Source organism: Misgurnus anguillicaudatus, chromosome 19 (genome assembly GCF_027580225.2).
Source record: "Misgurnus anguillicaudatus chromosome 19, ASM2758022v2, whole genome shotgun sequence".
NCBI lineage: Eukaryota > Metazoa > Chordata > Actinopteri > Cypriniformes > Cobitidae > Misgurnus > Misgurnus anguillicaudatus.
In genome coordinates, this window is record NC_073355.2 from 45,385,479 (window position 1) to 45,410,366 (window position 24,888).

General features: G+C 37.9%; 2 protein-coding genes and 1 long non-coding RNA gene across 3 annotated transcripts; 2 read left to right on the forward strand and 1 right to left on the reverse strand.

Moving 5' to 3' along the window:
- The first annotated feature begins 74 nt into the window (after positions 1-74).
- On the forward strand, positions 75-6,306 carry LOC129436698 (MIF4G domain-containing protein B). The gene is made up of 5 exons (XM_055194941.2): positions 75-227; positions 1,083-1,373; positions 3,428-3,583; positions 3,770-3,862; positions 5,687-6,306. Exons 2-5 carry the CDS (start codon positions 1,179-1,181, stop codon positions 5,912-5,914), a joined length of 672 nt encoding a protein of 223 aa, XP_055050916.2. The 5' UTR covers positions 75-227; positions 1,083-1,178; the 3' UTR covers positions 5,915-6,306.
- A 2,566-nt stretch (positions 6,307-8,872) lies between these two features.
- On the reverse strand, positions 8,873-10,512 carry LOC129436697 (small ribosomal subunit protein uS7m-like). The gene is made up of 5 exons (XM_073857764.1): positions 10,358-10,512; positions 9,952-10,143; positions 9,790-9,853; positions 9,535-9,699; positions 8,873-9,278 (listed from the first exon to the last, which is right to left on the reverse strand). The coding sequence occupies exons 1-5, from the start codon at positions 10,399-10,401 to the stop codon at positions 9,057-9,059; spliced, it is 687 nt and encodes a 228-aa protein (XP_073713865.1). The 5' UTR covers positions 10,402-10,512; the 3' UTR covers positions 8,873-9,056.
- Positions 10,513-21,309: 10,797 nt separating this feature from the next.
- LOC141351193 (uncharacterized) lies at positions 21,310-24,492 on the forward strand. The gene is made up of 4 exons (XR_012359433.1): positions 21,310-21,486; positions 22,303-22,437; positions 22,644-22,727; positions 23,534-24,492. It is a non-coding gene; the product is annotated as an uncharacterized lncRNA (long non-coding RNA).
- Positions 24,493-24,888: the final 396 nt, after the last annotated feature.

The following is a 24,888-nucleotide window of genomic DNA, read 5'->3' on the forward strand; positions in this document are numbered from 1 at the left end:
ACCAATATAACAACTGCTATCTGATTGGTCGTTATCGCTAAATCCCACCCCCACCGCTAACCAAATTGGTCCAATCAGCATGGGCCTCAACCAACGTCGTCCTTTACAGCCAATCAGTTACGTGTACGGATCGAACGTCACTATACGTAATTAATATTCATAAGTTGTACAATCACACACGGAACTGTGGAAAACAACCGAGCGTTGAGAAAAGTGAATGAAAAACCGTACGTTTGTAGTTTTTCTAGTTTTAAAATACGTTTTTACCTTTTAACAAGCAACATTCAACGACAAAAATGTCGCTATCTGTAATAATATAAGGCGTTTTGTGCGTTAACGTTGTTTACTGCAGTTTGAATCGAACATTACGTTAACGTTACTGTTTTGATGTATTATCTTTCTCTAAATGAATAATATGTGTCTTTCTGTATACTCCAGTTTGTTTATCTTAGTTTATTTCACATCACAAAGCGTTAATTATCGTAAAATAAAGTTTGTATTGATGTCTGGTCAGTTGAGGTTTGAAAATGAAGTTTTATCGATCTCATTAAGCTGTTGATTCACGCTTAGTTGTTTTAGAAATAAATTGCATGTTCTATTAAATAAACTAACCCAATTACTACACTACAGTGAAGTATTGTTTAATATACTTCTAATCTGATGTGTTTCACTGAAGTAACCAGTTAAAAACTTAATTAGCCTACTGTTTGTACAAGTTACTGTATTTACTAGCGAGTGTTGGTCCTATTAATTGTATTGTATTGTATTGATATATTTTTGCGTTTTTACCAGAGCAGAATGATAGTTGCATGCCTTTGTCCGCAAATACGTCATCATTGTAGTGCATTTTAAACACACACTTTGATTTTATTTGAAGTATCTTTGCAATGGGGCAAATATTTTGCATGTAGTGTAATATTCTCGTGTATATGACTAGATTTGCTTTATGATAGTATTGAGATCGTGAATCTTTTACAAATTTGGATTTTTATAACATGACTCCTATACACTGGCACATTTCTGACAGACTTGTTTGTCAAGAGGTGTTATTTTTGTTATTTACGTCATCATTGTTGTTTCAGGTCTCATATACATCATTTGAAAGTTTTGATGGCATCTGCAGAGTAAATGAAGTGAGGTGCTGAAGAGATTTATCATCATCTGTCATCTGAAACAGAATGGAGAACTCATCATCCAGAGATGAATACAAGATCCAATCATTTGATATGGAGACGCAGGCGCTCCTCAAAACCGCTCTGAATGATCCAGGGTCAGTTGATCTGGATAAAGTATCCAGTGTTATAGTCGAGCAGTCTCTGAAGGACCAGGCCTTTAGCAGAGAGGCTGGACGAATCTGTTACACTATAGTCCAGGTAAACACAGTACAGACAAACATATAAAACATCACGATTAAACTAGAGAAGAGATAAAAGCAATTGTATTTGTATACTGAAAAGTATTTGTATAATTTCTGTAGCATTTGTCTTGCCATTTTATCATAATATTAGGTTTGTAAGTAGGGTTGTGTATTGGCAAGGATAATATATCACAGTGGATAGGTCACGATACAAATTGATATCTTGATATCCTGCAGTACAATATATACACTCACCTAAAGGATTATTAGTAACACCATACTAATACTGTGTTTGACCCCCTTTCGCCTTCAGAACTGCCTTAATTCTACGAGGCATTAATTCGACAAGGTGCTGAAAGCATTCTTTATAAATGTTGGCGCTTATTGATAGGATGGTATCTTGCAGTTAATGGAGATTTGTGGGATGCACATCTAGGGCATGAAGCTCCCGTTCCACCACATCCCAAAGATGCTCTATTGGGTTGAGATCTGGTGACTGTGGGGGCCATTTTAGTACAGTGAACTCATTGTCAAGAAACCAATTTGAAATGATTTGAGCTTTGTGACATGGTGCATTATCCTGCTGGAAGTAGCCATCAGAGGATGGATGGGTACATGGTGGTCATAAAGGGATGGACATGATCAGGTAGGCTGTGGCATTTAAACGATGCCCAATTGGCACTAAGGGACCTAATGTGTGTCAAGAAAACATCCCTCACACCATTACACCATTGCATTAAGGAGAAATTGAACAGGTTTTTGTAATAAACCTTTAGGTGAGTGTATTGAGATACATTTTAAATACAATACAATTTGTGTGTGTATCCCTTGCGTTATTGTGGTATGTGCTTCACAAATACATGACAAATAAAAGCGTACATTAAACTGAAACATTCATAAAACTGAAGTAGTGAGTTTGCTATAAAATGGTCAGATACTAGAGGTTAAGAAAAGAGATGCGTACACGAAAATCTAAAAAGAACTTGTTGTCTAGAAGCCACAAAAAAGTTCAAAACGTTTTCCAGATCAAATCTTCATTAGATCTCGGAGACGTATAGTTGAATTATTTTGAGCTTTCGGCCCAATGTTCCTGTGCGGATCTCCTTCATTTTTATTCTTAGTTTTATTTTTGGATCTACGTGCCAGCAGAAGTTTTGTTTATCACATTCGTTTGGACTCTTTTCTGGTGATACGCTTTTTCAGTCTCTAACAAAATTATCATAATAGTTAGCTTTATCAATAGTTTTGCACAGCCCTAGTTGTAAGTTCGTTTACTGTAATTTAGTGTATTAGTGTTTTCTGTATGGATATAAGTACATTTACATTTATGCATTTGACAGACACTTTCATCCAAAGTGGCTTAAAGAGCATTTGGGGCATGTTAAGGCCGAAGTGTAGTGTTTTTTTTACGCGTATGTAGGGGTCCGTGTACAGTGCACGCTATGCACTTTTCGTCACCAGAAGAGTAAGCGCGTACTGTAAGGACACTGACGGATTTTTGAAGCCTCGCGTATGTAGTATGTTGGCCACGAGAGGTATTGCAATTTGTCGCAATATGCATGCATCGAATATCAGCACATGTGTATGAGTCTAATGAAGTATGCTTTTTTAAGGCTGTGCATTTGACTGTGCCTGTATGCTTGCGTAAAACAGACGATACCCGGGGTTTAGTGTGTTTGTTCCCTGGCAGTTGAACCCATGGCTTATGTTATGCTTTTTGTTAGACCGAAGTACAGTCTTTTTATTTGACTTGTACACAGAACTTCGACGCATGCCCATTGTGACGAAATACAGTGCATCTCCTGGGCTACATACCACATTCTCATAGGTGCATGTGCAACTTATGTGCACATTGTATTCAAGGTTTCAAAAATATGGCAGACCCATGCGTACACACATTTTTTTACTATACTTCAGCCTAAATGCTTTCCCAGTTGAGCTACAGGAACACTAGCCAGTCATTCCTGTTATATGGCTACGTGTATGAGAAGCTCTGCAATGAAGCTACAGTGTGATTGTACAAATGATTGTAAATTGATATTAAAAAACGTAAACTTGATCTCATTGCAGACAGAAGCCAAACAGAGCAACAAGTGTGTGTTTCGCCGTCAGCTGTTAAACCGACTTCAGCAGGAGTTTAATGCCCGAGAGGAGATAAGGAGGAGATCCACTCAGGAGTGGGTTTGTCTTGTGTCCTTCATCTGCAACATCTTTGATTACCTCAAGGTGAATCCCCATCTCATGAATGGTTGCCATACATGTTTACACAAATCACCTACAGTAGATTACAATTAATGCATCATGAAAATTTAAAGATTTACTGATTTTCGTTTACTATAAGATAATAAATACATGTGTTAATTTAAGTAAAGTTGTTGGCCTATGTTTAACTTCTGGTTCTGTTGGCTGTAGGTGAATAACACGCCCATGGTGCCGCTGGTTCAGCCTGTGTATGACTGTTTATTCAGATTGGCACAGCCTGATGCTCTGAAGAACGAGGAGGAGGTGAGGTTGCATGCTTTATGCTAAAGGATTAGTCAATTTTCTTAAAAGAAAAATCCAGATAATTTACTCACCACCATGTCATCCAAAATGTTGATGTCTTTCTTTGTTCAGTCAAGAAGAAATTATGTTTTTTTTAGGAAAACATTCCAGGATTTTTCTAATTTTAATGGACTTTAATGGACCCCAACACGTAACAGTTTTAATGCAGTTTAAAATTGCAGTTTCAAAGGACTCTAAACAATCTCAACCGAGGCATAAGGGTCTCATCTAGCAAAACAATTGTCATTTTTGGCAAAAAGAAATAAAAAATACACTTCTCGTTCTCCTCTGGCTGTGTGACCAGCCAGCGCGATCTCACGTAATATGTCATCACGTCAAGAGGTCATGGATGACGTATGCGAAACTACGCCCCAGTGTTTACAAGTGTGGAGAAAGAGGACCATTCCGATGTTGTTGTATGTGGAATGATACTAATTAATGTCTTTGTGTTAGTTTATTGTTTAAAATGGTCCACAAATGTGCGTTTCAAATATATGTAATGTGTGACCTTTTGACGTCATTACGCAATTACGTGAGGTCGCGCTGGCGCATCACACGGCCAGAGGAAGAAGAGAAGTTGTGGTTTAAAAGTGCATTTTTTTTTCTTGTCAAAAATGACAATCGTTTCGCTAGATAAGACCCTTATGCCTCGTTTGGGATCGTTTAGTGTCCTTTGAAACTGCAGTTTTAAACTACAAAACATAATTTCTTCTCGAGTGAACAAAGAAAGACATCTACATTTTGGATGACATTGTGGTGAATAAATTATCTGGATTTTATTTTAAGAAAAAGGACTAATCCCTTAAGCGATCAGCAATTTTTTCCATTAATCATTTTTTATGTGATCGATTCAGTATTGACTCTCAATAAATAGTTTTTTTTAAGCAAACGTTGAACATAGAATCTCATTAACACTACATTGTCACCTATGTGAAAGTTTTCCAAACTGGGGTTTGGTAACCCCTGGTGGTTCGTGAGGGAATAGCAGGGGGTTAGTGAGTTGATAGAAAATAATTAATTACAATTAAGTTATACAATTTAAATTATTAATTTTAAAATAAAAACTCTAAAGAAAACATGTACATTTTATTTGTTTAATTAATTAAGTGACCATTATATAACACTACAATATATCATATCATAGAACTGAGATACAGTTATGTACTAATCAAAGAAAATGACCAAATAACTTCATAACAATAACAAAGTAACATACTATTAATAAACATACTTAAAAAACATTGTCAAGAATTTAAAGGGGACATTTCACAAGACTTTTTTTTTAAGATGTCAAATAAATATTTGGTGTCCCCAGAGTATGTATGTGAAGTTTCAGCTCAAATACCATATAGATAATTATTATAGCATGTTAAAATTTCCACTTTGTAGGTGTGAGCAAAAATTAGCCGTTTTGGGTGTGTCCTTTAAAATGCAAATGAGCTGATATCTGCACTAAATGGCAGTGCAGTGGTTGGATAGTGCAGATTAAGGGGCAGTATTATCCCCTTCTGACATCGCAGGGGAGCCAAATTTCAATGACCTATTTTTTTCACATGTTTGCAGACAATGGTTTACCAAAACTAAGTTACTAGGTTGATCTTTTTCACATTTTCTAGATTGATAGCACTGGGGACCCAATTATAGCACTTAAACATTGAAAAGTCAGATTTTCATGATATGTCCCCTATAAGTCATGGGGGTTCTGGTGACAAAAAGTTTAAAAAGCTTTGTTATGTTATAACGGAGATGTTTAAAATAGTTTAGTATATTCTCTCTCTATTTCAGATGGACTGTCTGGTATTACAGTTACACCGTATCGGAGATCAGCTGGAGAAGATGGATATGCAGCGCATGGATGAGTTGTTTTATCTTCTGAGGGACGGGTTTCTCCTGCAGGACGATCTGAGCTCAATGGGTCGACTGCTCTTGCTGGAGATCCTGGAGTTTCGTGCGGGAGGCTGGACCCTCAGTGACACCGCTCAGAAATATTACTACAGTGAAGTGACAGACTGACACCTCCACCAAAATTCAAGGAACCAATGGAGGAAAAACACTGGAGGCTTTATGTTTTAAGGAAGGCTTTGAGAGTTACTAGGTATGTGGGTTGACAATAGAGGATTTAACCAAGGTTAGGGTGTTCAGGTGTGTTTCTGGTGTTCTGTAGTTTTGATATGGTAAGTAGTAAGATGGCTCACTTTCTCCGTAAACATTCCTGTGGTCTGTAATAATGTTACAGATCCCAACATTCCCGAAACAAACTATTAGTGTGTGCTGTAATGCCGTTCAATTAGGGTTAAGCAACACTTTTCTGAAGATTGTTGAACCACATCTGTTTTCTGTGAAAAATAATCATTTGTAGCCAAAGTTAGGCAGCTTTTTTCAGGAAATAAAAAAGTTTTTTGTGATCATCGAGGTCTTTAATAATAAGTGATAATGAGATTTCAGCTCATGAATCTCTGCTGAAAATGTTTCAGGCCAAAAACATATTTGCTGTTTTTAAAGGATAAGATGAGAAAAGTTTAGCAGAAGCAATATGATTCCTATGTGTGGTTTAGTGTTTAAATGCAGTACATCTTTCGGGTATATTTTATACTTTTTATATGATGTTAACACACATTTAAAAACACACAAGTGATGGACCAAAGCAAAAGACATCATAATAAATTTAAGAAGTGCGCATATTATTACAGTATCACAATGTTTATTTCCAGTGGATTACCATCCATCAAATAAGGACAGACTGGATTGAAATGTCACAAAATAAAATAAATAAGATAAAAAAAATAAACTTTATGTGTTTTAGCATACATTAGGAAAGCATCTTTCATCATTAAAAGTGAACATATTATGAAAATCTGACTTTTTTCCATGTTTAAGTGTTATAATTGGGTCCCCAGTGTTTTTATCAACCCAGTAACTTAGTTTTGGTAAATTTTCTGCAAGCATGTGAAAAAATAGCTCATTGAAATTTGGCTCCCCTGTGATGTCAGAAGGGGATAATACCGCCCCTTAATCAGCACTTTCCAACCACTGCACTGCCATTTAGTGCAGAGATCAGCTCATTTGCATTTAAAATGACACAACCAAAATGGCACATTTTTTCTTACACTTACAAAGTGGCAATTTTAACATGCTATAATAATTGATCTATATGGTATTTTGAGCTAAAACTTCATATATGTACTCGGGAGACACTGAGTATTTTATTTTACATTTTAAAAAAGTCTGTGAAATGTCCCCTTTAAGCTTTGTTTATTCTCGTGCTTTGCGCCGCACCGCGCGTGGCCAAACCAATACAAAGTAAAGGATAAAAGTCGTTCACTAGAACAACCTTTGGGCTTGTAGCATCAAAGCTTGATGTATAAATATGAGAACATCAATAAAGCAACGATCTCTTAAATATGTCGTTATTAAACATTATCATTTCATTAACATCTTTACTAAACAAATGATGCCAAAATCTCAAGGTTTGTATTTTACCCCTCATCCGGTGGTACATTCAATACAAATATAAGCCAATAATTCTGAATTATATGTAAAAGAATGTTTTAAATGGCAATGTTTCCACACTTTAATAAGGGGTGGTTTACCGGACAGATTTTAGCTTAAGTTTTAGTTTAATTATGAAATATAACTAGTTTTAACAAACATTTCTAACATTAAAAACCTTACTAAACCAAAGGCACTGATGTATTTTAAGATGTGTCTGTGCAAGTTATAGTTTAATACCTGTCTGGGAAAAAAAACCCTGCAGATAAATAGTATATGCATGGATCGATCAAAGCGATATGTAACGACAGGCTTGCTTGCTCAGCCAGAATTGTCTCAAGGCTTGTCATTTTTGGATGTGGAGCTGCGTCGAGTATAAACAAGGCTTTACTCGCCTTCATGTCACTCATATGACTTAATTCTGTGGAACTTACCCAGCAAGCAATTTTGGCTAAAACAAGGCAAGATTTGGGCTGTTAGTAAAAGTTTATGGACGTCTACCATAACCCAAGAATATACGATGCGTATATGTTTACAACATGTAAAAGCAATGAGAGCAAACACCTTTTGACTTTGCTTATAGTACTTCTCAAACTTATTTTGACATAAACAGCATGTAACCAAATTCAAGGTTATTTAGGGTAGAAGTGGGTTATCATAGTCTGACTATGTTGGGTCTGTAGTTAGCCATCATTTCACTCTCGTTTTTTGCTTGCTGGGTAATGTTTTTTTATGTTTCCATATCATCAAAGTGAATTGAGACCCCCAAATAGACAGAAATTAAGGGGTCAATATAGGTTGCACCTTCATATTTGAAATTTCATGAAGTATAGCTTTTTGTGACATTTAGGTTCAATTTTACTGCAAACCTTGCCTTAAAAATGTGTGATTGTTCACTTTCATTATGTAAGGAGCTTATTCTGCTATAAATTACACCCTTTGTGTTTGATTATAGAAAATCATATGGATGTAAAAATATTTGAGCGTGAGTGAATTACTATTTTGGTTTGTCGATTTGGTTATTTCTTTTAAAGGAAAGGTGAAATGAAAATTCTGTCATTTACTTCCTCTCATATTGTTACGAACCTGTATAAATGTCTTTGTTTTGAATAACATAAAGGAAAGATATTTCGAGGAATGTTTGTACCCAAACCGATCAGGGCACTATTGAATTTCGTAGTAGGAAAGAATACTACTATAAAAGTCAATAGGGCCTCTGATCGGTTTAATTAAAAACATTTCTCAAATATCTTCCTTGTGTTCAGGAAAACAAAGACATTTATACAGGTTTGTAACAACATGAGAGTGAGTAAATTATGAATTTTACTATCCCTTTAGCCGGCATTTTTTTACCACTCTCTTTCTGACTGGACTGTAAATGTTATCACAAACGATTACAAATAAAAGTGTCTTTGATTTGTTGACCGTTTAATTATTTTAATGTCAATAGATCACTTTTTTGACACCTAAAGAATTCTGAGACTGTATACATCTTATTTTTATTTTTTTATACAAAGACAATCTGCACGTATGATTCAAGACAACACAGTTACTTCCATTGACTTCTGTTTGGATCAGTGTCCATCAAAACTCTTGATGCAGCCAGTCAGAAACAAGAAGGTCCCATTTTTGTGTTTTGTTGTGAGAGTTTAGTTTGTCCGTCTCTTTACCACCAGCGGTAGTGAGCGTATGCCCGGTTGGCTTCGGCCATCTTGTGAAGGTCGTGTTTTCGCTTCACTACGTTTCCTTCGTTAGCAAAGGCAGCCAGCAGCTCCTGTGAGAGTTTTTCATACATGTGTGTGCGACGATGTTTGTGATCTCTGCATTCTGCGATCATCCACTTCATGGCCAGAAAACGCCTTCGATTATCTGTGAGAGGAACGGGCACCTGGGAGATAAACACATGAATGTGAGTATCAAGATTTGATTGTATTGTGTTAAATGTTGATGACTATGCATTCATATTTGTTTTAAGGAAGATACAAGCCACAACATTTTTACTTTGAAATGATACAAGACTAAGTAAAGACAATTTTTGGGTAAACTATTACAGTTTAAATACATGTATGCTAAATTGTATATGAGAGTGTGTGTTTTACAGACATAACTTTGTGAAGGTCAAATGTTAAAACATGAATATTTACCTGGTAAAACTTTCCTCCTTTCTGAATGCTGGCCAGACCAATGATGGGTTTGCAGTTTTCTAGGGCCTGATGGAAGATGGCGTATGGATTACATTCAATGTCTTCTCTATTAGATGGAGATTTGTGGTATTTCTCCACCTGTCTCCTCTTTATGGTCTCCAGTGTCTAAACCGATACAAAAAGCAGAATTATATCAAGCTGTAAAACATATCAGACTTTATGTAGATGTCTTGTGCGCTGTGGTTTCATTCAGACCTGGTTCATGATTCCTCTAGCAAGGATTTTATTGCCATCTTCCATCATCATGTTGATGAACTTACTGTTGAGGAGTAAAGATAATTCACACGTGTTAGATGATCTATACAGAGATTATAAATGATGATATTTATTGTTGTTTGTTAAACTGAAGGTGTTTACCTGATCACAGGGTCATTGAAAGGAGAGCTCGTGGCGCTTGACCCTGCAGCTTTTATTGGTCTCACTGTTTTAAGTTCTCTCAACTCTTTCTGTTCAGGACTGAGATCTGATTCTGGATCAGCGTGAGCATCTTTACTGGGATCAGGATCCATATAATATGGATTATACCGACTCCACCGCACAAAACACAGACTGAAAAGAGTTATCAGAATGATATAAGAAAACAACACAACGTGATGTCAATGCAAATTTAGGTAACAGATGTAAACACATTTGCTATTGTAAAGAACACCTATAAAAAATGTAAAACTGAATAAAACAACAATTAAGTAGCACAGTTGTGAATAAATTATTTAGATTCTAGATTGGAAATTAAGGAGAAAAACAAGTAACGTAAAATATTTACCTCGATGTCCAAGGTTTTAAAAAACGTCCGATGGAGGCAGCCATTTTTAAAATGATGTAAAAGATTGGTCTTGGATCAGTCTAAGCGAACCAAACTGTAATGTTTACGTTTGCGCGAAAGCGAATCACTGATCTGAGATCAGACGTTAAACATCAACCTGATGCGACCGTTATAGGACCTCTGCTAAAGAAGGCTGTCTAAATGGCTGCCTGAATAAAATAATGTATTTGATTATTGAATATTGAAAATAAAAACATAGTTTAATGATTTTCGTTTATTAGCTTAACATATTTATATATATTTTTATGTTTTAGAATTATTTTTTCGAAATAAATATTGATTAGGAAGTTTATGTGAGTTAATGCGGTTTGAGTCAAACGAAACCCTGCATACTATGGAAGGCCAACAGGGCAAAAACGTGTTAAAAAATACGTGTTAACACGCACTACGTGTTAACGCGTAAGTGCGTGTTAACACGTAAATCACGTGTTAACGCGTTAGAAATCATGGACATGGAGTTTTACCACCATCTAGTGGTGTGGCGAATCTGACCTAAATACACAGAACCGACAGATAGATAGGATTGTAAATTGAAGTATTTTATCCTAAATATATATTTTTAAAAGTAATTAACAGTGAATAATGATCATAAATAGTTTACAGCTTGGACTACATATAATAATTATAGTATCATTTAATTTTGTTATAAATAATTTTGTTAGCTTTGTGAATTAGGCAATAGTCCCAATTTCTATTTACTTTGTGTCTAATGTCTTGTTCTTTTAGTACCTGCCTATGGAAAGAATTTTATTCTTAAAAATAGAGGTGTTAAATGATGACACAGTAGTGTCACACAATTCTTATAAACAGTAGAGGATGATTAATATTGCAAGAAAAATTTCTTTAAACACTACTTAACCACAGGTAATTTAATTAAGTTTATGTTAATAACAATTGGTTAATAGCAAGATTATGAACGTAAATGGAATGTATGCTCAAGCAGATGGTACATCTGCATCATTTGTGAACACACACACACACACACACACATTATGATGTTCTACGTATGAAGTCTTTGAACTACCTGCCATCATGATCTGATTGCACTTAAAGCTAATTCAGCTAGTTTATAAATGCCTTATAAAATTTGTTTTTCACTAGTGTCATACACATATCCTTAATAATACAGTATAGCAATACCACACTATATAATTACAACCAATTTAGCATATGAACAACAGATGGAACTCTATATGTATGGCCTAATGGGAGAACATCAATGTCATTGTATAGAGCAGTTAGGCTTTAAAACATGCTTTTTGAATTTAATTAATAATCTTATTTTGTCTGAAGGAGGCTCTCTACTACAAACCTTTTAAGCTTTTTTTTTTTACTTTTTGGCACGCATTGCCTCAGACAAAGTTTCAATATCAGAAAGTATGTGTCATAGATCAATCTGAGGCTTCCAATGGATTAGTCACGCTCAGACTGTTTCTTTGTCATAGTAACTAGAACTACTCTGCAGCAGATACTAGAACAAGTATGCAAATGTAATAAACTTTTGATGCTTTTTTTCTGTGTATTTTCTGACCTTGGGTGTGGATCTAAGCAGTGTTGATTTAACTCTGGAGCTTTTGCTGAAATTAGAAATAGTTTCAACTACCCTAACCTAAAGGACTGAGTGGCAAGGTAAGGAAAATAACAGGACAAAGAGTACACTTCTATTAGTAATCATAATAACTTCTTACATTGAACTGATTATACTTTGATTTCTGTAATTTTGTTATTATATTTGTGTGTAAGTATGAACAGGGTTGGGAGAACTACTTCAACATAATTTCCAATACAGTTACAAATAACCTTAAAGAGATGCAGTAACCTAATTCAAGTATCACAAAATGAAAGTAATCAAGACTTACCTTTAGACTACTTCAATGTCAAATATGTAAATAAACTTAATAGAAAAGCATCAGAAGAGTCTTTCAAACTCCAAGCAGATATGAAACAGATAGGCTACTCACTACAGGGGGCTGCAAGAATAAAACATTTTATTTTTGATTATGCCCTCGATAATTATGATAATTAATGTTGATTAATAAACTACATTAAAATGCTTAATTGCATTTTTATAGGTAATTCATTTTAAAGGCTAAAACGTTTGAATGGTTTTTGCTTGCTTACTAATTTAAGACATCACACTGACTTTCTGAGTGACATGGAAACAAAAGGTTTTTCAAACTTGGACTAAATTGTATAGAAATTGGCTACACTGCACAATAAAACTCCCTTTATAATGGATGACGTGGGAATTACTTGGCCCGTCTGACCTTTGGATTATAATCAGTACAATCAATGTACAGTAGAGAACACAGCAAAATTGTATTGGGAGCAATTTAGGGGCGGTTTCCCGGACAGGGATTAGACTAGTCCTAGACTAAAATAAATGTAAGAGCTGTACAAACTAAAAAAAAATGCATTGACATATCTTAAAATACATCAGTGCTCTTTGTTTTGCCTTAAAATGCACACAAGTAATGTTTTTAGTAAGGTATGTTTGTTTATTTTTTCCTAATTAAGCTTAATCTTGGTTTAAGAAAACCCCTGTCTGGAAAAACACCACTTTGTTTGTCATTTAGTGTTTTGCGTTCATATTCTTAACTTTGGACATAGATTTATTAATATATTATTAAAATGATAAGATCATTAATGCATTGTCGGTAAACCATGCTTTCAATGAAACTGGCTTTAAAAACAATAACTCGTTTTAGTCATTTGTGCATTGCATGTCGTTACCACTGTAATAGATTGTGTATTGATAGGCTGAGACTGCCACCTTGTGGATCATTATTGTAAAGGCCGTTGTTATGTTAAGTTTGTGAGAAAAACCTTATTGAGCCTTTGCAGCACCTGTAGTGTGAGTCTGTTAAGAAAGAAAGTAAAGACGTGTTTAAGTCGTTCTGCACACAGCCTCTTTATTGTTTCCACCCGATACACTACAAATGGCGACGAGGATATTAAACGAATACCACTGCGTCAATGAACTGTAAGAGTCACGTACACTGGTCGTAGTAAAGGAATAAAAAAAAAAAGTTTTTTTTTTCCGAAGGAACCAGGCACGTGTTGTATTAGCAGTTAACATTGGAAATCAGCATGGCTGTGCCAGTCGGTCGTGTGGATGAATACAATGACGCGAAGGAGGATTTTGAGTCATATCTGGAGCGTTTGGAACAGTGGATGTTGGCAAATGAAATCAAAGATGAAAAGAAGGTGTGCGTGTTTCTCTCGGTGATTGGAGCTGATGCTTATAAGCTGCTGAAAAATCTGGTGTCTCCGACGGTGCCGAGTACTATGGGGTATGCTGATCTGGTGAGAGCGCTGAGCTCGCATTACAAGCCGGCACCGATTGTGATCGCGGAACGGTTTCGATTTCAGAAGCGTAACCAGAAAGAGAGTGAAACTGTCTCTGATTATGTGGTGGCTTTGAGGCAGTTAGCAGCTACCTGTGTTTTCGGACAGTACCTGGATGATGCACTGAGAGATCGTTTTGTGAGTGGATTACGCTCGGATACCGTGCAACGCAGGTTGCTGTCTGAAAAGGATCTGACCTTCCCGAAGGCTTGTGAGATTGCAGTAGCAATGGAACTGGCGTCAAAGAAATCGATGGAATTTTCTGGGCACAGCGAGCCTCAGCAGGTAAATGCCCTGTCTAGTGCAAGCTTTTCTGATAAGGGGAGGAAAGGACAGTTTAGACGACAAAATGATAATAAAACACAAAGCAAAGGACAGAAAGGAGTAAAAAAATTACTTTGGACCACAACAGACATGCTACCGATGTGGGGGGAAACACTTAGCACGTGACTGCAAATTTAAAAATGAAAAGTGTCATACCTGCTCCAAAATTGGACACATAGCCCGTGCATGTAGAAAGGGAAAGGCCATTTCTCAAACTCAGTATGTAGAAGCTGAAGTAAATACATCCAGAGGGGACGAAGAGGCTGAACTTTTTGGATTGTATGCAATATACTCCACCTCACGCTATGAAAAGGGGTACACAGTAGATGTCGCACTGGATGATAAAAGAACAACAATGCTATTGGATACAGGGTCCGCTGTGTCAGTGGTATCTGAGGATTTCTACCAGACAAATCTAAACCATTTCAGTTTAAAACCAGCCCCCAAGTTAAAGCTAAAATCTTATTCAGGCCAAAGTATCGCTGTTCGAGGATACATAATGATTCCAGTGCAGTATGAAACACAGCAAGTCACCCTTCCTCTGGTCATTGTAAAAGGAAGTAGACCAGCTCTGATTGGTAGGAACTGGTTAAAGGATTTACACCTGAACTGGAAACAGATTTTCACTGTACACAGGGTGCTTACACAGGCAGACGGAACCCTAGGAGTGAACGAGGTGTTACAACGCCACCAGGCAGTGTTCTCTGAGAACCCGGGCTGCATAGAGGGTTTTAAAGCCAAAATCCGTATAAAACCAGGCACCACACCAATCTTTTGCAAAGCTCGCCCAGTTCCTTATGCATTGAAGGAAGCAGTCGAAAAGGAGCTGGACAGGTTGGAAAAAATGAAAGTGATTTCAAAGACGGAGAAAAGTGAGTGGGCCTCTCCGATTGTCACTGTACCAAAGGCAGATAAAACAATCAGGGTTTGTGGCGACTACAAGGTCAGTATTAATCGGTGTATGGAAGAGCAGACATACCCACTACCTAACACCGAAGATTTGTTTGCTACTTTAGCAGGAGGAACATTGTTCAGCAAGCTTGACCTCTCTCATGCCTACCAGCAGCTGATGTTAGACGAAGAGTCAGAGAAATTCCTGACAGTTAACACTCATAAGGGCCTGTATACTTTTCATCGCCTCAGCTATGGTGTTTCCAGTGCACCTGCAATTTTTCAGTCTGTTATGGACCAGATTTTACTAGGCCTGGATCATGTGACTTGTTTTTTGGATGATATTCTCATCACGGCTTCATCTGAAGAGATGCATTTAAAAAGACTGAATGAAGTGCTTACACGTTTGGAAAAACATGGTGTCTGAGTGAAACTGTCTAAATGTCAGTTTTTTCAGAGCAGTGTGGAGTACCTTGGACATCGCATCGACCAGGATGGTCTGCACCCCACAAATGAAAAGATAGCAGCCATAAACAAAGCGCCGGAGCCAAAAAATGTCACTGAGCTGAAGTCTTTCTTAGGTCTTCTTAACTATTACAGTCGTTTCCTGCCGAACTCCTCCACCATTCTCCACCCTCTACACACCCTGCTGAGAAAAGAGGCAAAGTGGGTATGGACTTCTGAGTGTGCTAAGGCATTTGAAGATGCAAAGCAGCTATTACAGAAAAATAATGTGTTGGTGCATTACGACACACGTTTGCCACTTCGGATTGCGTGTGATGCGTCACCCTATGGAGTAGGGGCAGTGATTTCTCATGTCATGAAAAATGGAGAGGAACGGCCTGTGGCTTTTGCATCAAGGACATTAACTGAGGCTGAAAGAAAATATGCCCAAATTGAAAAGGAGGCACTTGCCATAATTTTTGGAGTTAAGAAATTCCATAAATACCTATATGGGAGGAAATTCACACTCATTACAGATCACAAACCGCTGTTAACTATTTTGGGACCAAAGTCAGCAGTTCCAACTTTAGCAGCATTAAGGATGCAACGCTGGGCTCTCATTCTTATGGCATACAGTTGTAACGATCAGCCCTATCAGCCGAGTTACAAATAGTTAAAAGGGGTCAGATCTTACTGTGTGAGGTTAAAACAATGTTAAAAGGATGACAAACAAGTGAAATGAAATTAAATAAGTGTATTTACAAGATCACAATGAACTTAAAACAACACATTAAAACTTAAGACTGTTAAAAGAAAGGAATACAAGAAAACCAAACCTAAAACAATCTAAAAGTTCAAGCGTGTTAAAAGTCCAAATGTGCAAAGTGTTCTCCAGTGTATATACAATCCAATGATAGTGTAATCCACAAAAGATGTCTGGAAGGGTAAGTCCACAATGAAAGAAACTCCTCAATCCAGCAGTGAATTGGCTTTAGCATATGCTACCCATGTGCTCTATGCTACTTCCTTTTATAGGGTTACTTCCTGTTTCCTGTCATGTGATCACTCACATGACAGGTAAACCATATCAAAATAAAAGACATACACACAAATTAAAAGTAAGAGATAAAATGGAATAAAATGGCTAAGACTACATGTAAAACCTAGTTAAAACTCAAATATACATAAAATCATAAAAGATATATATTGAGCGGTTAAAACATGCGTCTTGTGTGGCGGTGTCGCGTGGTCCCCCCCCTTGGCTTGCCGCCTCGGGGGGGGGGCTGGTCCTTTCGGGGTGCTGTCGGCCGTTGTCCGTCTTGTGGGTCTCCTCTTGTGCGTGTGCATTGGAGTGTCTTTGTGGGGGATTGGTGCCTGCTGGGCCCTCCCGCGTCGGCGCTGGCTTGCCGGGGGAGTCTGTGGAAATACGTAAGAGAGGTGGGATCCAATACCAGACTGGGCATCCCTGGGTAGATGGCGCCGCTCCTCCCGGGGTCCTGAAGCACCCAGCTCTTCTGGCACGCCGCTCTCCCGGGTATTTCCTCCTTTCCGGCTTCGTGGTCTGATGGTGAGAAGTAGCTGTAGCTGGTGATGAACATTGATGTTGAGGCTGTGAATCTGGTTTGAGGCCGATGACGGCATACTCCTCGTTTTCCACACCACACCCTTGGCAGTTCTTTACAAAGGTCCAGACGTCTTTGCGGATGGTAGGCCACCAGGCCACCTCCAGGATCCTGAGGAGAGTCTTTAGTCGACAGTGATGTTTCTCCTCAGTCCTTGAATGGAGGTGCTGTATCGTCCGTTGGACCAGGGCCTGAGGGATAATGATCTGTATCCTGCCCTGGTCGTTGTCCTTCTGGATCTGACGATACAGCAGGCCCTGGTGGCTCCTCACGCTGATGTTGTTGTTCTGGGATGTGGGTGGAGAGATGGTCAGTTCCTGGAGCATGACGTCATCAACCTGCATGCTGCTGAATGTGTCTCTGGAGAAGGGGAGAATGGAGAAGATGTAGTGGAAATCTGGCCCTGCTGATGTAGTGGCACAGAGTTCTCGGTCAGTGACTCTGTTGAAGATTCGTGAAGTGTTCAAGGTGATGTCAGGAGGAATACCAGGGGAGATCGTGGGTGGTGCTGGGCAGGCAGTTGATGAAGGTGGGGAGACAGCGGCTTCTGGATGCTTCTTTTGTTCCAGTAGCTTTGCCCATTTCTTGTCTCGCCGTTTAAAACAATCAACCACCTCTCTTTCCAGTGTAGCCACGGCATCCTTCACAGATTCCTCCAGCTTACAAAATTTAAAATCCACAGCCTCTCTAAAACACACTTCACGGTTAAGATTACTTTCAACAGAGTCTTTAAAATCCTTCTCCAGTTTTAAAACAATACTTTTAAGATATGAAACTTCAGCACGCAACAATTTACATTCACATTTGTGTAAAACCTGTTCATCATTAAAACCAGCAGATGTTTTAAAAGAAGCAGCATTTACAGAGTTATTCATCATCTTTTAACAATTCTCAACACAGTGTTTACAATCTTAAAAGATCCCCGTACGGGCCACCACTATGTAACGATCAGCCCTATCAGCCGAGTTACAAATAGTTAAAAGGGGTCAGATCTTACTGTGTGAGGTTAAAACAATGTTAAAAGGATGACAAACAAGTGAAATGAAATTAAATAAGTGTATTTACAAGATCACAATGAACTTAAAACAACACATTAAAACTTAAGACTGTTAAAAGAAAGGAATACAAGAAAACCAAACCTAAAACAATCTAAAAGTTCAAGCGTGTTAAAAGTCCAAATGTGCAAAGTGTTCTCCAGTGTATATACAATCCAATGATAGTGTAATCCACAAAAGATGTCTGGAAGGGTAAGTCCACAATGAAAGAAACTCCTCAATCCAGCAGTGAATTAGCTTTAGCATATGCTCCCCATGTGCTCTATGCTACTTCCTTTTATAGGGTTACTTCCTGTTTCCTGTCATGTGATCACTCACATGACAGGTAAACCATATCAAAATAAAAGACATACACACAAATTAAAAGTAAGAGATAAAATGGAATAAAATGGCTAAGACTACATGTAAAACCTAGTTAAAACTCAAATATACATAAAATCATAAAAGATATATATTGAGCGGTTAAAACATGCGTCTTGTGTGGCAGTGTCACACAGTTATGATATTGAGTACAGAAGATCAGCTGATCATGCCAATGCTGATGCTTTGTCTCGCCTACCCAGTGCCTCATTCGACAACACAGGAGAAGAGGGAGGTATTTTCTACTTCTCACATGTGGAAGAACTACCAGTGGATGCAAGGGACATAGAGAGAGCCACTTTAAAAGATCCTACACTGAACAAAGTGTGGAGCTACACAATGAATGGATGGCCAAGTCATGTTCAGGCGGAAGCACTGCGGCCTTATTTCATACGCAGGCAGGAGTTGTCAGTGGAACAAGGTTGCGTTCTTTGGGGCCAGCGAGTCATCATACCCCCAGGCTATCGACAGCGCTTGCTGGAAGACCTGCATCATGTGCACCCAGGTATATGCCGCATGAAAGCTCTCGCTCGCAGTTACATGTGGTGGCCTGGCTGCGATGGGGAAATTGAAGAGCTTGTGAAAAGTTGCTCTATCTGTCAAGCTGTTCAGAAAATGCCAGCAGTTGCACCGCTGCACCACTGGAGATGGCCAGAAAGAGTGTGGCAGAGAATTCATATTGATTTTGCTGAAAAGGACAAGCAGTATTTTCTGGTGGTCATCGATAGTCATTCAAAGTGGTTAGAAGTTTTTCCTATGTCTTCTACCACCTCTCACAACACCATTGAAGTGCTCCGAAGCCTGTTCTCTGCATATGGACTGCCAGAAGAGCTGGTATCAGATAATGGTCCACAGCTGGTGTCGAGGGAGTTTACACAGTTTCTAGAGAGAAACGGTATCAAACACACTGCGGTTCCTGCATATCATCCTGCATCGAATGGAGCTGCAGAGAGGTCAGTGCAGATTTTGAAACGTGCACTTACAAAAGATGTGTTGGAAGTGGAGAAAAAGGGTTCCTTGTCACTCAGTCATAGACTTGCAAATTTCCTGCTCATGTACCGCAGTACACCCCACACAGTGACGGGACGGACACCAGCTGAGTTATTTCTGAAACGCCAAATACGAACCCGTTTCAGTTTGCTAAGGCCCAAGCTTGCCAGACGGATTGAAGAAAAACAAGCCACTCAGAAACTTCATCATGACTGTGGTGGCTCATCTCTTCGCTTCTTTCAGGAAGGGGAAGCGGTCCGCGTCCGAAATTTCAGGGAAGGAGTGGAAAAATGGAATCAGGCAAAAGTACTAAAAAGACTGGGAGCTGTCACATATGTGGTACAAGATGGTCAGAGGCAGCGCACAGTGCATGTTGATCACATGTTGCCGTGGCGAGGGAATGTGGTGACACTTCCACAAAGCTTGCCCTCACCAGTGGTCGAAAATGAGCCGCCAGTAACTATGGACTGTGTTTGTCCAACTGTTTTGCCCAGTGCACCTGTGACGCAAATACCACCTCCTGTTCTCAATAAACCCACTGAACAAGTTGTTGAAGAGTCCTCTCCCACAGTAAATAAAAGCTCTCCTGAGAAACGGCGGTACCCAGAGAGGGTCCGTGTACCACCTAAAAGATTGGATCTATAACTGGCAGAACTTTTGTAGGTAAATGTAAATCTGCAGTGCACATAAGCTGCCAAGAGACATTTTGCTTTTGTTGAAAATAAGAGTTAATATTTTGCTATAGTTTAGAATTAATTGGGGCAAGTGATTTATTTTGGTTGTGAGATTGAAAGGCAAAGTTTGTTATTAAGTTTGCTAATTATTCTAAACTACAGAAAGAAAATGTTCTTGTTTAAAACTAAAAGGGGAGGAATGTAATAGATTGTGTATTGATAGGCTGAGACTGCCACCTTGTGGATCATTATTGTAAAGGCCGTTGTTATGTTAAGTTTGTGAGAAAAACCTTATTGAGCTTTTCCAGCACCTGTAGTGTGAGTCTGTTAAGTAAGAGAGTAAAGACGTGTTTAAGTCGTTCTGCACAGCCTCTTTATTTGTTCCACTCGATATACTACAACCACTAATGAGCACAAGATGGCAGATGACTTCTTCGCCACTATCATTTTGAGTCGTATTTTAAAGGAAGATTTACAAGCAATAGCATGCAATGATTTTACTATAGCCAACTTATTAAATGAAGATCCAAAATTAGGAAGTCAAATGCAGTTTGAGATTTATTAAGAATAGTGTGTTATATAACAGGATATAGAAGAGGCAGATCATTATTTTCACACTCCATCACAGCAGGTGGCGGTATGCACCTTTAAAGTTGGTTCGTAACCCGCCATTAAACCAAAAGAAGAAGATGAAGATTGTAACGTCAGTTGCTGCGTCCGAAAACTCAAGGCAGTGACTCGTTGCCTCGCTGCCTCATAAGGAAATGACTTCGGAGGCATGAAGGTAGCTCAGAGAAAGACTTTCGGACACACTTCAAAGGCAGCGTGTTTGAAATTTAAACAGAGAGCGCCTTTGTGATAACTAATCACATATTTGAAAACTACAATACTAGTTTCTCGCTAGAAATGCAATTAAAATGTGTAAAAAGTGAAAATCTACCTTTATTTACACTAAATTGGTGGTCCAGTCGCGTCCTTGGCCGCCATTTTATTTTTTCGAACTCGGCCGGACTCGACCAATCACATTCTTAATGTACGTCCACGCATAGGTATCTCAGGAGACAGGAAGTAAACCAAACATTGAATTCGGACATGCCTTGATGCCTTGCTGCCTTGGAAAGCTGCCTCAGAAGGCAGCAATTTAGAGTTTTCGGACGCAGCCAGCGTCAGTACCCGATCCGTGCCGCCTGTCCAATCTGTTTTGCGCATGCGCATAATTGTGCGCATGCGCAGAAGCTCAACTTGTTTTACGACAGTTTACGACCCTACCTGATCTGTTCTACGCATGCGCGACAACCGGAGTTTAAAAATAGTGAAGAAATGCGTCATATAAGAACACCGGCGAACATATGGAGGCTAAGGTAAGTGACGGAAATGTTCGTTCAAAGGTTTTTAATGCAGATATACAGGCGTCTTTATGCATAAACAACAAGGTCGCTAAGACATAATATACAGTATTTCATATCATCATGTAGTAGTTAGATAGACTAGCTGGCTGGTTAGGCTTACAATGAAATGCAGTGTGTCCGGTTACCTGAAAACTTCGAGTGTTTAAACTAACATTTATTTGATGGTGTATTGGCCCTGACTAGATTCGTGTGACATGTAGGCTAAACCACAATCCTTGTTGATACCAGAGGTGGACATTACTTAAGTATTTTACTTTCTACATAAAACTAAATGTTTAAGTATTCCTTTTTAATCAGTGTTTTACTTTGGAAAACATACATTCTAAAGTATATTATCATAATTTTTACTCCACTACATTTCGTAATTTCAAGTGTTTGGTTTCCCTACTGAAAATCCAGCTAAAACCAGCATAAGCTGGTAGCTGTTTTTTGCTGGTTTAAGCTGGTCAGGCTGGAAGACAGCTGACCCACCAGCTTTGCCAGGCTGGGAGGACAAGCTTAAACCAGCTACTGCCACCTTAAAGCTTATGCTGGTTTTAGCTGGATTTTCCAGTAGGGGTGTATTTTAATCTCTATCTGTTTATCTTATTTATGTTTATTGTTTCGTCATGTCATCTTTGTTTTAATCCCTTTCATTGTCTGTGCATGTCACATTAAAAATGTGCAATATAAATAAAGTTTATTTAATTTGATTTAGTCTTTCATCATTGTATCTATGTGTTAACATTGTAGCAGCATATGGTGAGTGAAGATATCTTTTTTTTTTAGTCATTCGTATAAAGGACCAACATGGACCAGTAGTTATTTCATGCTGCCCTTCGGCAGTACCTACTAAGTGGGATGTCGATGTCGCGGTTGACTGGAAGAGAGTCATGCGGGTGGCCAACCACTTCGTTGTAGATGGTAAGTTAGTTGAGATAACATTGGACAGACAGACAGACCAATAAATCAATAAATTAATAAATCATCTATTTTTGCAGGAAATCATCTTTTGTATACTATTATTTTCTTTTCAGTGTTTTACATCTGCTCTTGGTTGTTTCCATTTAATGAATCTCGCACTGCATACTATTGTTTGCTTTGTGACGAATTAAATGTTATGTTTGTAGGTTTGTCCATGCTGATGGCTATGCAGCATAGTTGAAGCAGACCTGTCAGAAAACATCTCTAAGGTGCTATGAATCCTATGACTAGTAAGTAGAACCTCAAACTAATACATTGCTGTTCAAAGGTTTAAGGTTGTGGTTTATTTATTTAAAATGCACCCATTTCATTGCTAAAAAACAACGTTATCTTGTGTATTTGGTATAATACAATGTGTTTGCGTGGTTTCTAGTAAAAAAAATATATTTTCCACATACCGTACATTTTTGTAGGTTTAGATTTCCCTCCTTCCTCAAACGCATTGATTTTGTACAGAACTCATTGATTTAAAAAGCTAATTGACCAGCTAATCTGTACATTGTGACGCTCCTTACCATGTTTAAAAAAAATTGCTCGCAATGCTAACAGGAGTTAACTTACAGGCCAAAGTGGGAAGAATTATGATAATGTCGGTCTTGGCTACATCACTAATCCCAGGAAGTAAACTGTTGCCTACAATCCGTGTGTTTGTAGTCCAATAAAAGATATTTACATTGGAGGCAATAACTTGTGTCATCGTTTACTTTGGGGTTTATACCTTTAGCATATCGTTAACATTTACTAATACACACTTACACACCAAAGGAAATGCAAAAAAGTGAATCAGACCATAGTTGCACTTTAACAAAAACAGTTAAACTGTTTTTTAACAAAAACAGTTAAGAGTTTACTCCTAAACTCTAACAGTCTTAATTAAGAAAAACACCTTTTCTAAGCCAAGCATTCACATACACATCTTATGACCTTGTTCTCCAGTGATGAAATAAGAAGTGCACATAAGCTTTTGCTTGAAATAATATGAACCACAGTAATCCTCATCCTTCTAATTTTCCTTTCCTGTTTTTTTCCCCATCAGGATACACATCCTAAAATTACTAGAGGTTACGGAAGCTCCTTTTTGGATCCAGCTTCATTTGTGAAGACTTCAGATGATGCCAACACTCACAGAGGCTTAAGACGATGGCAACAATAGATGGACATACAAAATTGCCAAATATAATATTGTAATTACTGCCCCAAAGCGCAAGTTTGCCGATTTTTAACCCACTTTATATTGTTACAAATACAATAGATGCTAACATTTGAACAGAAAATGTTTCCTCTTTATTCTTGAGTTAATTGTGCTGATTTATTCCCATTTTTTTATCCACAATTCTTTGCCAAAATGATGTTTTGCATCATCCAAATGGTTCATTTTCAAATTACAGACATTGTAACAACACAAAGTGGGTTGAAATTCTGCCAACTTACCCTATAATAATAATAATTGTCTTTTAACTGAACAGGACTTTAAACACATGACTTGTATTAACTTAGAGCTATTGTGAAATTAATATTGTTTTGTTTCCAGAACATTCTCCTCAGTGAGTCACTGTTACCTCAGACTGATTAAGGGATTTTTTGTAACCTTGAAACATGCATTGGTTTTATTATGGTAAAACTGCATATCTTATTTCAAACCAAGGTTTTGTAACCATGGTTCTACTACAGTAACATTATAGTAATGCTGGAGTGAAACTGTGGTAACCATATTATTTTAAATCATGGTAAAGTTTGTGGTTACTAAAATGCACTTCTATATGCTGTTGTAAGAGCATGATTATTTATTATTTATTAATAAACCATGGTTGATTTTATTTTTACTGTGGTTTTACTGCAAATTATGGTAAAAAAAATTATAGATAACTTTTGCATGGGTACAGAAAAAAAAGTGTAAACTGAAAGTCACGTTGGTTAAATGCATCTGATAAATGTAAATGGATTTGTATATTTATTCTGTTTACTGAAAATAATACATTTGCAGTTGCTATTGTATATTGTTTATTATTCTGTTGAAAGACATTTTGGTTAGAGTGATTTAACGATTATGAACCATTAGCCGCTGTATGTTAGCTGGGATGCGGTTTCGGATAATTGCCTTCATTTAAATATGTCTTTAAAAAAAGTCTTCATTTAAATATGTTTAAAAAGAGTCTTTATTAACTACACAAAAGTGTAGCCTACAAAAATACGCTGCCAGTTGTTATGCTTGGCCGTAAAGTGTTTCAACGCATGCGTGGTACCAATCGCACAGTGAAATGATGACGTTTTCTACCACGCAATTATGCGCCTGCGCAAAACAGATTGGACAGGCGGCACGGATCGGGTACTGACAGTCAGCTCCTCGTAAGCATTAGGTAAGTGCTCGCTCACAAGCTTATGAATAATTAT

Excerpts from the sequence above, each read along its gene's own strand:
- LOC129436698 (XM_055194941.2), top strand. The coding sequence starts at position 1,179 with ATGGAGAACTCATCATCCAGAGATGAATACAAGATCCAATCATTTGAT. Across the intron at positions 1,374-3,427 it reads TCTGTTACACTATAGTCCAG|ACAGAAGCCAAACAGAGCAA; the intron begins GTAAACACAGTA and ends ATCTCATTGCAG. Across the intron at positions 3,863-5,686 it reads CTCTGAAGAACGAGGAGGAG|ATGGACTGTCTGGTATTACA; the intron begins GTGAGGTTGCAT and ends TCTCTATTTCAG.
- LOC129436697 (XM_073857764.1), bottom strand. The coding sequence starts at position 10,401 with ATGGCTGCCTCCATCGGACGTTTTTTAAAACCTTGGACATCGAG. Across the intron at positions 10,144-10,357 it reads TTAAAACCTTGGACATCGAG|TCTGTGTTTTGTGCGGTGGA; the intron begins GTAAATATTTTA and ends AACTCTTTTCAG. Across the intron at positions 9,700-9,789 it reads CTAGAGGAATCATGAACCAG|ACACTGGAGACCATAAAGAG; the intron begins GTCTGAATGAAA and ends GTATCGGTTTAG.